Below are 14116 nucleotides of genomic sequence, written 5' to 3'. Positions count from 1 at the left end.
AGAAACTAACCATTACCCCCAGCTGAGTTGCACTGACTGCAACTGACATCCATAGGCTACAGAAGCTGCACAAATGAACCAGCAGAAAATATGGGGTGATGGGGGGTGGTGACATAGGAAGTAAATGTGTTACCATTATTGACTTCTGTTGAAGATTTAGACAAGTTAAAACAAATGTAATTTTCAACATCTTCAGGACAATCAAGCATACAACTTATCTACTTGTTGACCTATCTAGAATATAATAATCAGTGCGGTGGAGTGCAATGAGGGAAAAATCAGTTGTGCTTATTTAATGCAGAAGTTTTCTATCTTCTGTGGCATTACACAAAACTCTTTAAGCGAACAGAGGTTATAGGGTGGGAGATAATTGAACCAGGGAGCAAAGATGTAAGATTTTTTAATAAGACATCATACATTCTGTCTTTATTTTGAGATACTTTTATTTTATATTATTCATATATATAATTAGCAACTTACAGCAATTTGGGAAGCAGAAAAGTAGAGTTGGTTGGAGCATACCAGTTTGTCTACAGTACAGGAACCTCAGCACAACAGCTGGTGAAAAATGTAATTTATAGCATGGCAAGTTTACATAGGCAGGTCCCACTGTAAATATAGACTCTGGAATTTATAATGATAAATAAAAGTGGCAAAAATTTCAGGAAGCAAGGTTTTGTAGACAGGAAGTGTACACTGACACAAAGAGTTTTAAGATAGATAAATGAATCCATCATAGGATTAGTTTAAGAAGAATTAAAACAAGTACATAACCATGAAGGATCCAAGCACTGACACTTCAAAGCAGAAAAGGTATCAGACAGCAAGGATTCCTGAAAAACTCTTATGTAAAACAATCCATAAGATTTTGCAACCAAAGTAATGCAATTTTGCAACTGGCTCATTCTGGATAATTAGTTTTAAAAATACTTGCTTTTGGTTACATTAAGCAAAAAAAAGTATGATTTTCTAAAAACAGAACCACAATTATGTTGTGCAGAATGCCATGTATTACCTAAAAAAAGTCAAGTGGGCACAGGTCCATTAATGAGCATGCACATTCAACTCATACCTTCCTTCCCGTACCTCGTCCCCAACACCACCACCCCACCCCGCCAAATGGCATTTAGTGCACTGCGACAGTTTGAAACATATACCAGATGGGAAACAATGATCCGAGCTCTTCAGCTGTTATATGTACCTGCATTCAAAGTTCTCCCTCACCCTGTATCTTCTTTAATATCTTCCCCTCGTCTAGAAAGTGCATGCATTTAGGAATATTGTTGAGCAAGTGACTTTTCAGCTTACCTCGTGTTGTAAAAATAATTGTACAATGAAGGTCAGGGAAAACAAGCAAAGTTGTGGTCAAAGCAAAAGTACAAGCTTTCACTACTCAAAAATACTGACGCCTACACTTTTTACTGCATTAAAAAAATTAAAGCCTATACCATTAATAAGGATACAACACACTTCCCTTGGTTCCAAGATTATGCAGTGAGTTTAGTGCAGGTGCCGACAGCATCTAGCAATCAAATCCGTAGAAACTTTTGACAGCAATTTCAGGTTCCTACTGGCAAACTAGGAACATAGGAATGACTTACAGGAAGGAATAGAGAGCTGAATATCCAAGTTTGCTGACAACACCAAGTTAAGTGACACAGTAAATAGAGTAGATGGGAGCAGAAAGTTGAAAAGAATGAAGTGAGTGGGCAAAACTGTGGCAGATGGTGTTCAATGTGGGGAAGTGCAAGGTCATTTATTTTGGATCCAAGATGGATCAGAGTATTTTCTAAATGGTGAGATGCTAGGAACTGTGAAAGAGACAGACCAAAGCTAGTGGACAGGTACAAAAAATAATCTAAAAGGTGAATGGAATGGTAACCTTTATCTCAAGGGGGCTAGAATGCAGAGGGGTGTAAGTCATGTTATATAAAGCTCTGGTTAGACCCGCACATCAGGCTTTGGTCACCAGAATGACAGTAGGGCTAAAATGGTAGATTATCAAGACAGATTACATTGATTAGATTTATATTCACTTGAGTTTAGAAGATTGAGTAATCAAATTGATAATTTTATTAAAAGAATTGATAGGATAGAGAGAAACTATTTCTTCTGGTGGAGGGTCTAGAACAAGGGGTAATAACTTTAATATGAGAACTAGGGTTGTCAGGGGTGAAGACAGGAGGCACTTGTTCAAATGGTAGTGGAAAGATGGAAATCTTTCCACAAAATGCTATGGAGGCTGCAGGTCAATTAAAAATATTCAAAACTGTGATTGATATTTTTGATAGGTAAGAGTATTAAGAGTTAAAGAGCCAAAATGAGTAGATGGAGTTGAGACACAGCTCAGCCATGATCTCACTGAATGGCTTGAGGGGCTAAAACGCCTACCCTCTGTTCCTAAAATTAGTTGCTTATAAAAATTAGAAAATTAAAAATGTAGGACTGTTGGATCTTTGTTAATTGAATGCATCTGGTCATGGTCATTGAATACTTTGAATGAGAAGGGGTTGAAATAAGCTTTAGATAACTCAAATCGTGTCACTTAGAGGTAGATTTTATGTAAAAATGAAGAACCACGTTCATAAAAAAAATGGTTCCATACTCAAATATAATTCAGAATGCTTTGTGGTAGACAGTTACATGAGCGTTTTCAAAAAAATGTCTTGTAAATTATCCTGAATTTTTTCTCTTCAAGGGGAAAGATATCACTGCTGTAAAGTGAAATATTTCTCTACTTCCCACATCAAATTATTCTAGGGAAGATAAAAAGACTTGCATTTATATACCGCCTTTCACGACCACCAGACATCCCAAAGCACCTTACAGCAATTTGCTGTTGCAATGTGGGAAACGTAGTAGCCAATTTGCACAGCAAGCTCCCACAAACAGCAACGTGATAATGACCAGATAATCTGTTTTTGCGACATTGACTGAAGTATAATAATTTTGGCCAGAAGACAAGAGAATAATTCCCCTGCCTTCTTTCGAAATTATTATGCTATGGGATCTTTTACATCCATCTGAGGGGGCAGACAGGGCCTCGGTTTAAGGTCTCATCTGAAAGATGGCACCTCTGATAGGACAGTACTCATACGAATTAGGAGCAGAAGTCGGCCCTTCGAGCCTGCTCCACCATTCAATCAGTTCATGGCTGAACTGATTACTCCACATTTTCACCTACTCCCGATAACCTTCCACCCCTTTGCTTATCAAGAATCTATCTACCTCTGTCTTAAACATATTCAAAGACTCTGCTTCCACCGCCTTTTGAGGAAGAGAATTCCAAAGACTCAAGACCCTCTGGGAGAAAACATTTCTCCTCGTCTCTGTCTTAAATGGGAAACCCCTTATTTTTAAACAGTGACCCCGAGTTCTAGATTTTCCCACAAGGGTAAACATCCTTTCCACATCCACCCCATCTAGACCCCTCAGGATCTTATATGTTTCAATCAGGTCGCCTCTTACTCTTCTAAATTCCAGCAGATACAAGCCTAGCATGTCCAACCTTTTCCCATGAGACGTACCGCCCATTCGAGGTATTAGTCCAGTAAACCTTCTCTGTACTGCTTCCAACGCAATTACATCCTTCCCTAAATAAGGAGACCAGTACTGTACACAGTACTCCAGATGACCTTGATTTTTGTGCTCGAGTCCAGGAGTGGGACTTGAACCCACAACTTCTGACTCAGAGGTGAGTGCAGCAGCAACTGAGTCACAGCGAAATCTAACAGAATAAACAGCTACAGAATAAAATTCACTCTGCTCCAGTAATATGCTTCTATCTCAACCTGCAGAACAGCACCTACAGCTATGTTAGTTTGAAATTTCATTTTTCTATTCCAGTCATTCATATCCCTAATTTAATGGCAAATTATGGGCAGTTATATGCTGTGCATTCATTCCTATTTAGAACTTGACTGAGACACACTAAATCATCTCACTTGAAAACATTAAAACTGGCAGGGAGAAAACCTTCATCCCGCTATTCTAGATTTACATCCAGATACGAGGCGGAAAAACAAGTGCCCCAAACTAATGCAGCACCCAATCTCCTACTGTACTTCCCCTTTCCACAAAAACATCCACCCCAATACCCTCTAAAATACTCATGTTGTAGCATCATCTACAAAAGTGTCATGAGTACTGAAAGCTATCGAACTACAACTACAGTCACAATATATGCTTATCATGAGATCACTGGACATCTTAAACTTTGGTCTTACATGATAATGCAAACCCATTGTCATGCTACCTTGAAATACTCACAGCTGATGAGGATACAAGAACAGACATTACAAATGGAGTCTTCCAGTGTTGGTTCTCTGTGCAACAAATGTATCTGATAATTGTGGTTTTCAAACTACCACCATGCAGAATTTACTAAGATATATAGGGATGCACCCATATCATGTGTAAAATGAAGCTCTGAAATGGTTATCTACAGGTATCAAGCAATTTTGAGACATGATCTAAATTCTAAAATGTAAATTACATAGCATTATTGTGTTTTGCTTCTTTTTCATCTTCATGCCCTCAGAACTTTCCTTTGTGCGTATGTACCATGTTGGGAAGTGGCTGGGCAGTAGAAGTGCTGAGTCTCACTTTCAGCAATTATCAGCTTTGCTGCAATTAGGAACCCACCACCAGGAAATCACAAGCATAAACCCACATTATAAATTTTATTCAACTGTACAGTATATTATGCTGCTGATCCCCAAGGCGTCTGTGCAACAGTTGTTTTTTGTGGACTGGCACCCCAGAATACACAAAAATTCCAGTGACCCTTGCTGGGTAGTGCATGTGCAGAGATATCTGGAGAAGACAGGATCTGGCTTCATGATTGTATCTGTAGGATATTCAGTCAAGACTCTTCAATAGTGAGGCGTTGAAGGACATTTGTAGAATCATGCCCCATCACGAGGCAGCGCCTTTGGGAGAAATGCGGGAAATGTTGAAAGGCAAATGTCAAAATAAAAAAAGTGGGTGGAACCTACTGCAATCTTGCATCTGATATACATCTGGACAATCAGTATATAACAAAAAAATGCAAGGTTCAATTTACTAGTTTGAATTTTTGTTGTGTTATTTTTAAACTGGTCAATTCTGCTTTAAACAGATTACATCCCTAAATTACTGCTTACACAAAATATACTTAAGAACAGTGCTGGACTGTTACTTTAAATAATTTTCTATTTATTTTTGCTAGGGAATACTTGGACAATTGAAATTGCCAGGCAGATAGTCTGCTTCTCACACCTTTTCCTGAATCTACTAGCTTAGATGTTTGCAAAATATTCTGTAATCTCACTCCAAGATCAGTGCATGCTTGGAGGGCTGAATGGCCTGTTCCTGTGCTGTACTGTTCTTTGTCCATTTCCCAAGCAGTAACTCACTCCCTCAAGTTTCCTAACTCAATTTTATATAAAAACCTACACCCTCATAGATTTACATCATATAGTCTTTATGGTTTTATCTCTCGAGTCACTCATATGAACCACCAAGGCTTGGGGCATCACTTATCCTATTTTTAAATTAGCTAAGCCACCTTTTGTTTCCTAACTTGCATTTCAAATTTTAAAATAGGATTTAGAGTCTTCATTTTCACATTTAAAAAAAACAACTTTGAATTGATTTTGTAATTTATCCCTGTGCATTTTCATTGGTTCTTCCAGGTATGGCAGCTAGTTCCAGACCTCTGTCAATACTTACGGCCCCACCACTAGACAGTAGAAGACATCCACTCTCTCAATACCACCCTCCTTTGCCCCAGAGTAGGTGATACTACAGACTGCACCTGGCTAAATTCAGAACAGAAACTCAAATTGAACCACAGATATTCCCATTCTATGGTGGTGTATGTTTAAGCACTAAAGCTCTGCCAAAAAGTGAACGACGATTGTGGGAAGGCTGCCCAAGAAAAATTTAGAATAGGAACAAATGGGTTGACAAAACTAAGATTCAAAAGACTAAAAATAAAGTACAGGGAAAATCAGATCCCTGGAATAAAAAGCAGCAACAGAAATCAGAGGTGTATTAAAACAAAATGCTAGATGAATAAAGATTACATAAAGACTACTGCATAAACACAAAGAACAGGCAATATGTTGTGAAAAGAAAGAAAATTTTAATATTTCTCTGGTATAAAATTACAGTTGGGAGGATTTTTTCCGACTTTGATCAGGAAACAGATTCCATACTGTAACACTGCTATAATATCAATAAAGCAACATTGTATTTATCTGATGAGAGCTAAACCCAGAGAACAAACCTCATCAATAAAACTACTGCTTGGCCCATTAATATCCTAGTAGTATTGCTGCTCATCAGCTGTGTGCAGACTACATGCATCTCAAAGCAAAGCACTAAAAAGAAACTGGAAATACACCGGGGCTTTGAAATTATGACACAGTGGAAGGATCAGTTTGCAACTGTCATGATTAAGTTGATCTAGATCCTGTATTTTTAATTCACATGACAACAGGCTGACGATGGGCAATGCACTATCATTCAAGACAGGCATTGCTTGTAATGGAATCATGGCAAGATATCACCTACATTGTTGTTAAGACCCTGCTTCCTCAAAGGAAGTCAGCTTTTGTGCAACAGTGCCAGCTGAATATCATAGCATGACAAAATCTTGTTTTAAACTAGACAATGTTCTACAACAAAACAATCTTTCTCTCACTTTCTGTACAGCAAGAAACTGATGCTGGAAGTCAATAAGGACTATGACTGAAACAGCAATAATTTCTGGGAGGACCTGGTCTTAAGTCTCAATTTCTTCAACCACATTCATGTTCATGAAATTAGAACCTTTTGATTCATAGAAATGACAAACCACTGTAACATTAAACTATACAATATAAATATTGTTTATTTAACCAGTTTATTAAATGAGGACTTTAATATGTTACTTAAAAGCATTCATTTCATTACATCAAGACACATTCAATGACTTAAGAACCTTTTGGTTATGTGTCTGCCATATCTAAAGCATTTATTTCATATTTTTAAAAATAAACAAATTATTGTATAGCAGCAAGGTTAGAAATAGTTGTATGCTGATCAGAACAATGCAAAGTCCTAGAAAGAAAATAAAGATTAAACAAACAATACAATATTAAATGTTAAGAGTCTCTTTGGCAAATAAAATGCCTCAGCTTGATAATACCCTATTAAATACAAGATACTGTGAGTGAACAGAATAAATGAACTCTAAAGAAATGACACGGGAGGCAATAAAGAGACACATGACAACTGAATAAAAGGCCAAAGCACATCAGATACCATTAAAGACTATTTTAATGTTGTTGCAACTCCAACATGCAACAATCATTGGTGTGCAATAGGCCCACACATTAAAATTTCATTTAAAATGTTTTAAATCCCTACATAAGATACAGTCTGCATCTACAAATATTAAGTCCCGGCCACCTTTAGCTTTTAAAGTCTGAATATTCACCTAAAATGATTGTCTAATATACCTCACTGGTGTGAACTTCATGGAGCAGGGCATGTTACTTTAAAATTAACCTATAAAATTGAGAAGAAAAAAATATTAACCTCAGCTTCAATGTATAGTTTCCAGAATCTGCCAGAGCTTGGGAACTGGGTGACAAGTCGCTCATAGGTCTTCCGCGCTTTGTCTATGGGTTGGTTCTAAAAGTAAAAACCATCAAAAATAATTTTTTTTTACAACATTTAAAAATAAGCAATGATAAACTTTTGATGTTTTACTCCCCAGTCATCTCAGTAAGAGGCAATTTTCCACAACTGCTTTTAAAATCATATTGTGCAAGTTTTTGAACTTATAATAAGCAAACATAACCCTATTTCACTAAACCTGTGCCTCTCGTATGAGAATGCTCCAAGCATCAAGGTCATATGGATTTTCTTCTAATTTCTTCTCTGCCTTCTTCACTTTTTCAGGGACATACTCTGGAGTCTGTGGAGAAAGAGAGTATAAACTTACAACACCATTTGTACCACTCTTACCTGTTTCATCAACAATGTTTCAAATATTGTCCACAACGACTAAAAAAATGGCAGCTATATCAAGTCAAGCAGCAAACTGAAAAACTCATTACAATAAACTACTGCAAAAATAAATTACATCTCTACTGTTGGCTACGTTGTTGTTCCATTTACTAATGTACAAGTATTCACTTGACATTACAGCAAGAGTTCCTATCAGCAGTATTGCTATACTTAAAATTAATTTTGAGAATGGATGGATTGAATGCATATTCAGGACTTTTGGGCAGATGTGCAGTGTGATCTGCTTTAGAAAATCAAACATTTATAGATCTGAACAAGAAATCAAAGCAGTGCTTCCAAAACATCTCCTGCAAAGAAAAAGAACAAGGTTGTAAACGACCTTGAAAGTATAAACATTCCATTAACTTAAACACCTCTTTTCAATACTAGCAACTTAAAATCTCCTGCATCCAATTTTTTAAAATAGCTGTTAAAATCTACATAATCAACTGAGATTACAGCCTCTTAAGTAACCACTATTAATAGTTAGCTCCTCTGATGGCTCGATTTTATCCTGAGAGTGATGAGCCATACAGAACAGTAAAGTTCAATTGAGGATGCAAAGTTGGAGGTACAGCTAGGTAGATAGGAGCAGGAAGTTAACGGGCCAGAGATTAAATGAGTAGGCAAAAAATGGGGCAAATGGAGTTCAATGAGGGCAAATCTGAGATCATCTACTTTGGATCCAAGGAAAAACATTTTTTTAAACATTGAAAATTAGGAGTTCCAAGAACACAAATCACTAAAGGTTAGTGGACAGATACAAAAAACAATCAAACAGACTAATGGAATGTTGATTTATTTCAGGGACTGGAAAACAAAGAGAATAAAGTAATGCTTCAGCAGTGCACAGCCTTGGTCAGAACCGTATCTTGAGTACTGCATTCAGTTCTGGGCACTGCATCTTGTAAAAGGATATATTGGCCTTGGAGCAGATGCAGCACAAATTCACCAAAACGATACCAGAGCTTAAACAGTTAAATTATGAGGACAGATGGCATAAACTTGGCTTGCAGTCCCATGAGTCCCACAAGATTAAGGGGTTACCTAATCAAGGAATTTAAAATGATAAAAGAATAATAGGATAAATAGAATATTTCCTCTGGTGAGAGAACATGAGGGCATAATCGTGAAATTAGAGTGGAGCATTTAGGAATGAACTCAGGAACCAGTTCTTCAAAGGTTAATGATATGGAAACTCTCGCTAAAAGAGTGTGGATTCTGGGTCAATTGGAGCTTTCAAGACAGAGATCAATTGATTTTTGCATTCTTAAAAGGGTATCAAGGGACATGAAGTAAAGGAAAATGGAGTTAAGATACAGTTCATCCACAATCTAATTGAATTGTGGAACAGGCTCAGGACTGAATGGCCTACTCCTATGTCCCACATTCAAATCCATGCTTGTGCCAGGTGAGTTAAATAGCATCTCATACAGAAGTGTGAGGGCACTTCAAGAGGACTTGGCTTAGAAGGACGCAATCACCACAGGTTCAAGTTCCTTAACAGTTTTTTCACAAATGGTAACTTACTGAGATTGTAAGCCAGTGTTTATATTCTAGGTGATTGCGGGCATACTTTCAATTTACAGCTCCCCGTTAACTCAGTTAGTAGCGCAGACCATGACTTTCCCGTACTGAATACTAGATCTTCCTGAATTAGCTGATCCCTGCCATAACTACGTGCTTGAGAAGGTAGTCGCAGGGGCAGGGCAGAGCAGAATGAGACAGCAGAAAGGAGGAAAAAAAGTCAATGCCTTTGCTGGAATATTGTGCACACATGCATGTATGCACGTGTTTGAATTAAAAAGAATTAATATCAGGGAAGGACATAATTGTACAAATTGATTGGTCAAATATCCTGTTGGAATTCACCATCAAGGCACGCACATGAATAATGCCAATGTGAAGGAGATACCTAATAGAAACTGCCTGTGCATCACCACTTTGGAAGGAGTCAATGTTTTCAGGAGAGATGGAAAGGGAATAAAATTGCTATGAGAAAAATATAGTCTCTAACTTAATTGGTACAAGAGTTGAAAGACAGAAATTTGATAAAGTTGTCTTAAAATTATACAATGTGTTCCAACATATGCCTTTATATACTGACAGGTGCCATCATTCCCATTTTGGAGGTATAGGGGAATTCGGAAATTGATGAGTCAAGTGAAAACTCAAAGGTTTCTGAAGCAACAAATTTCTTAGAAGCATACATGGGCTATTTCAGACTGTGGCTAGTTTAGAGAAAGATAAAAGTCTAAGGAAGGAAATCACTTATGAAGGTGGGTGGTGTTTGGAAACATCAAACCTTTTAGGTCTAGTTCACCAATACCACAGCAGCTTTGAAAGTTGACATCTGGACTTGTTGACAATGTACATACCAGACTCAAAACAGAGTGTTATGCTGGTCCAGATATGAGATGGTTAGAGACAGGAACACAACTTTACCTTTGTTTAAACTTCTTCTAGAAACACCAAGGCAATGTACTTTGTGATAAAGGGATGGAGTGGGGTGAGATTCAAAGAAATAGTTGATTGAAATGGTGTAAATAGCGGCCACATATTTTAAATAGAGATCTTTTTCAACTAGGGTAATTCAGTCCAGTTATAACCATCATAATGCAAACAGCAAAAAGTTTCTGTCATTCTGTTCTGTCCTCAAAGAAGCAATAAGGCATTTGACCAACACTGCTCAAAGCTCTATGACGCATGCACAAGCTTTAAACCAAACCAATACTGTTGATCAGGCTACAAAATCAGAAAATGAAAATTCAGGCAAATCTAAATTTTCTAAATCAAATTTGAAGTCAAAACCTACCCATAAGAGTCAATCTCACTCCAACAGCCTAAGCATGGCAATTCTCGCCCATCGAATCTACCATAGCCAGTGCGCAACTACTGAGTTTCTCCCTTCATCTGTTAAAGGCTACTCATTGGGTGGTGTGATAGGAGAAATTAATGATTCAGACATCAGCCAGTTTCCATTCCTCTCCCCATTTCACACTTTAAAAAATGAATTGCAATGTATCTGGTGCACAACTTGCCAAGTAAAAAGATGAGGACTTTCATAAAACACAATGCAATTTCATGCAAATTACTCATTTAAAGGGAGCTGTGAACATCTGTACTGAAGTGCAGCTGCTGGTGGGTGAACAAAATAGTCAGTGCATTTATACTGTACCAGTCTGACACCAGTAGCTGCAGTACGGATTTCATACAGGAATTACACCATTTATACTGCTTGATTTAAACTGATAATTCCCCTGCCCAGGAGAGTTCCTCATCCAGAGATAAAACAAACATTTAAACAGTACTCAACATTTAAAATAATGCCAAGTAATTTTTTGTTTTTAAATGCCTAGAATGCAAAAGTGATCCCTGAGCACTTTTTTCATTCAACCTGGCACTGTACTAGTGCTATAGGCTAGCCCACGCAGTGACATACTCCAACTTCAGCTGGGTTAAACTTTACTCCAGATTAAACACTGTAATGGTGCTAAAGCTGCAGTGTAATCACAACTTTACATATCAGACTCAACCTGGCTGGCAACTATGGGAACAATGAAATTTTCCATAATTGTTACAACTTAGTGGAATCAACTCAATTTCACAATTCTTAATGGAAACACTAAGAATCAAGCCATGTACATGTTTGCATGCAAACTTAATGAATCCAAAAATAAACACAAATGTAGAAAATAGAATACTCAAGTGCTACCCAGAAAATAAATTAACTCCATTGTTAGTTTCCCCCCCTATCACTTTGTTAAAATGTTGACTCTGTTGGTGTAAAGTACTACAGCTGCTGATTGTCTACTAATATTGAAGACAAGTGACCATTACTTATGTGGGAACTCTGACAGCAAATGTTAACAGGTTACATAACCGCCAGGGGCATCACAATCACTAACCTGCATGAACTTGTACCCAATTATAGTGCAACTTAGATCCTAGGTAGCTGAGGGCATGGTCACCAACAGAGTAGGAGATGCAGATGAGGCCAAAATTGGAGGAACTTGGAGTTGTAGGGCGAGAGGAAGTTAGTTGGGGAGCGGAAAAGTCATGAAGGCATCTGAACACGGGTGAGAATTTTAAACTTGAAATCCGCATGCATTTATAAATGCACCCCATGTCATATGTCATACAATGATGCCTCTGTGGCATGGTGGTTTGCCTTTTACCTCGAGTGAAACGGACATAAAATTGATTAGCCAAAAAATTTTTAATTTCCCATTATGGTTCTCCAAGTCTATCCAGTGAGTAGCCATACAAACCATAAAGGTCCTAGGTTCGATCACTGATCTATACTTGTCAGATGATACAGTAGTAGAGGATCTATCTTTGCTCTTGCACGCCAAGGCTGGTTGAGGGAGATTCAACTCCAGTCCTGATCACTATCTGACAATTTTGACAATGTGGATGCCAGCTGGGGGCAGGTTAATGGTTGTGATGCTCCCCCCACCCTACACTCAACTAATCATTATTGCCTCTCCACCCCTTTAAAAAATTTCCTTAAGACCTAGCTCCCTGACCAAGCCTTTAGTCAGCCTTCTAATATCTCCTTCTTTAGCTCACTTCTAAAAGTGAGACAGACTTGCATTTATTAGTGCCTTTCGTGACCAGGACATCCCAAAGTACTTTACAACTAATGAGGTACTTTTTGAAGTGTTGTAATGTAGGCGATGCAGCAGCCAATTTGCACACAGCAAACTCCCATAAACAGCAAGTGATAATGACCAGATTTTAAAAAAAAAAAAGTTGAGGGATAAACATTGGCCAGGGCATCAAGGCTAACTCTCCTCCTCCTCTTCAAAACAGTGCCAGGGAATCCTTTACATCTGTCAGAGAGGAGACGGAGGGCCTTAGTTTAACATCTCATCCAAAAGACTCCAACAGTGCAGCACTTGCCTTCGGATGTTTTCCCCATGTCTAAAAGCGCTATATAAATGCAAGTTGTCACACACGTGCGCAAAAGTCACCAGGTTAAAACACTGAAAACATTTCTAAACTAGCATTTTGAAGCAGCCAATATTAGATGCAACCATTGAAACTTGTACCCAACTACAATGCAGTTTTCTACAGCTGGCAATAAGACAAAGCACATTCAAAAATTCAGAATGGCAGTCTTTGTTTAAAAAAAGTGCTCCCAGCCATTATAACCAAGAATTTCACAGTACACAAGTGAAGAGGGCTGTCACAGCATATAAAAAGGTTTTTATTTACTTTAACTTAAAAGACTAAAAATGGTACAAGAGTTGAGGGTTTATTCTAAACTATTGTGTAAGGAGAAAATGCCCACATCAATATCAATATCGTTCATATTAAATTGCAGGACCAAAAATTCATATGTATTCAAAATGAGCAAGAAATACTTGGCTGGATCTTGCATTACCTGCTGGAGGCAACAGTAAGAAAAAGATTGTTCCACACAATATCAATATACAAATCATAAATGTATGACATTGTACTGTGGGCAGCAATTCAGATAAACCCTGTAAATTTTATTCAAGACATTTGAAATACTGTCCAAAATCCACACCCAACCCACTTGTTATATAAAAATTTCACACATTTCTTCTCCAGACAATGTTCTGGCAATCCAACAGTCAAATAAAAGCAACATGGTCTAACTGACTGCAGACATTCTCTACTGCGAAGCATCTCCAATGAAGCCTTCACAGAGGTGTGAGCTGTGTTTCCTCAAGTATACATTTAAACTTACAGGTCTTGTTTTGGGCTCATGTTCAGTTTCAGCAAGAATCACTGGATAATGATCAGGAGGATTTGCAATTTTAACAAAAAGGATAAATCAGGGAGCACAAGCCCCCATCAGGAGTAAAAATCTTGGTGAATCCATCATTCCACACAATAAAAATATATTTTGACTAGCATGCTTTAATTACTTCTGCCAAGGCACTACAGCACCTACACTGGGAAGAGAGTATAATTACATAGGCAGTTTCCATAAAAAATTATTTATAATGGGAAAAGCTGTCAGAAGGGACAGACTAACAATATTTTGAATGTATTACAGATAGGGGTATGTTAAATATTAGTATGCGACAAGACAATGACAAAA

General features: G+C 37.7%; 1 protein-coding gene across 1 annotated transcript in view; it reads right to left on the bottom strand.

Annotated features, from left to right (window-relative positions):
* The window catches only part of cstf3 (cleavage stimulation factor, 3' pre-RNA, subunit 3), a 102755-nt gene that overhangs the window by 77743 nt on the left and 10896 nt on the right, over nt 1–14116 (bottom strand). Inside the window, exons 2-3 of the mRNA XM_068046586.1 lie at nt 7847–7948; nt 7567–7662 (exon numbers count right to left, since the gene is read on the bottom strand). Coding sequence (XP_067902687.1) covers nt 7567–7662; nt 7847–7948 — 198 coding nt within the window. The remainder of the gene's footprint in view (nt 1–7566; nt 7663–7846; nt 7949–14116) is intronic.

This window comes from Heterodontus francisci, chromosome 14 (genome assembly GCF_036365525.1).
Source record: "Heterodontus francisci isolate sHetFra1 chromosome 14, sHetFra1.hap1, whole genome shotgun sequence".
NCBI lineage: Eukaryota > Metazoa > Chordata > Chondrichthyes > Heterodontiformes > Heterodontidae > Heterodontus > Heterodontus francisci.
The sequence above is the reverse complement of the archived record's forward strand: the minus strand, read 5'-3'. Positions and strand labels throughout refer to the sequence as shown.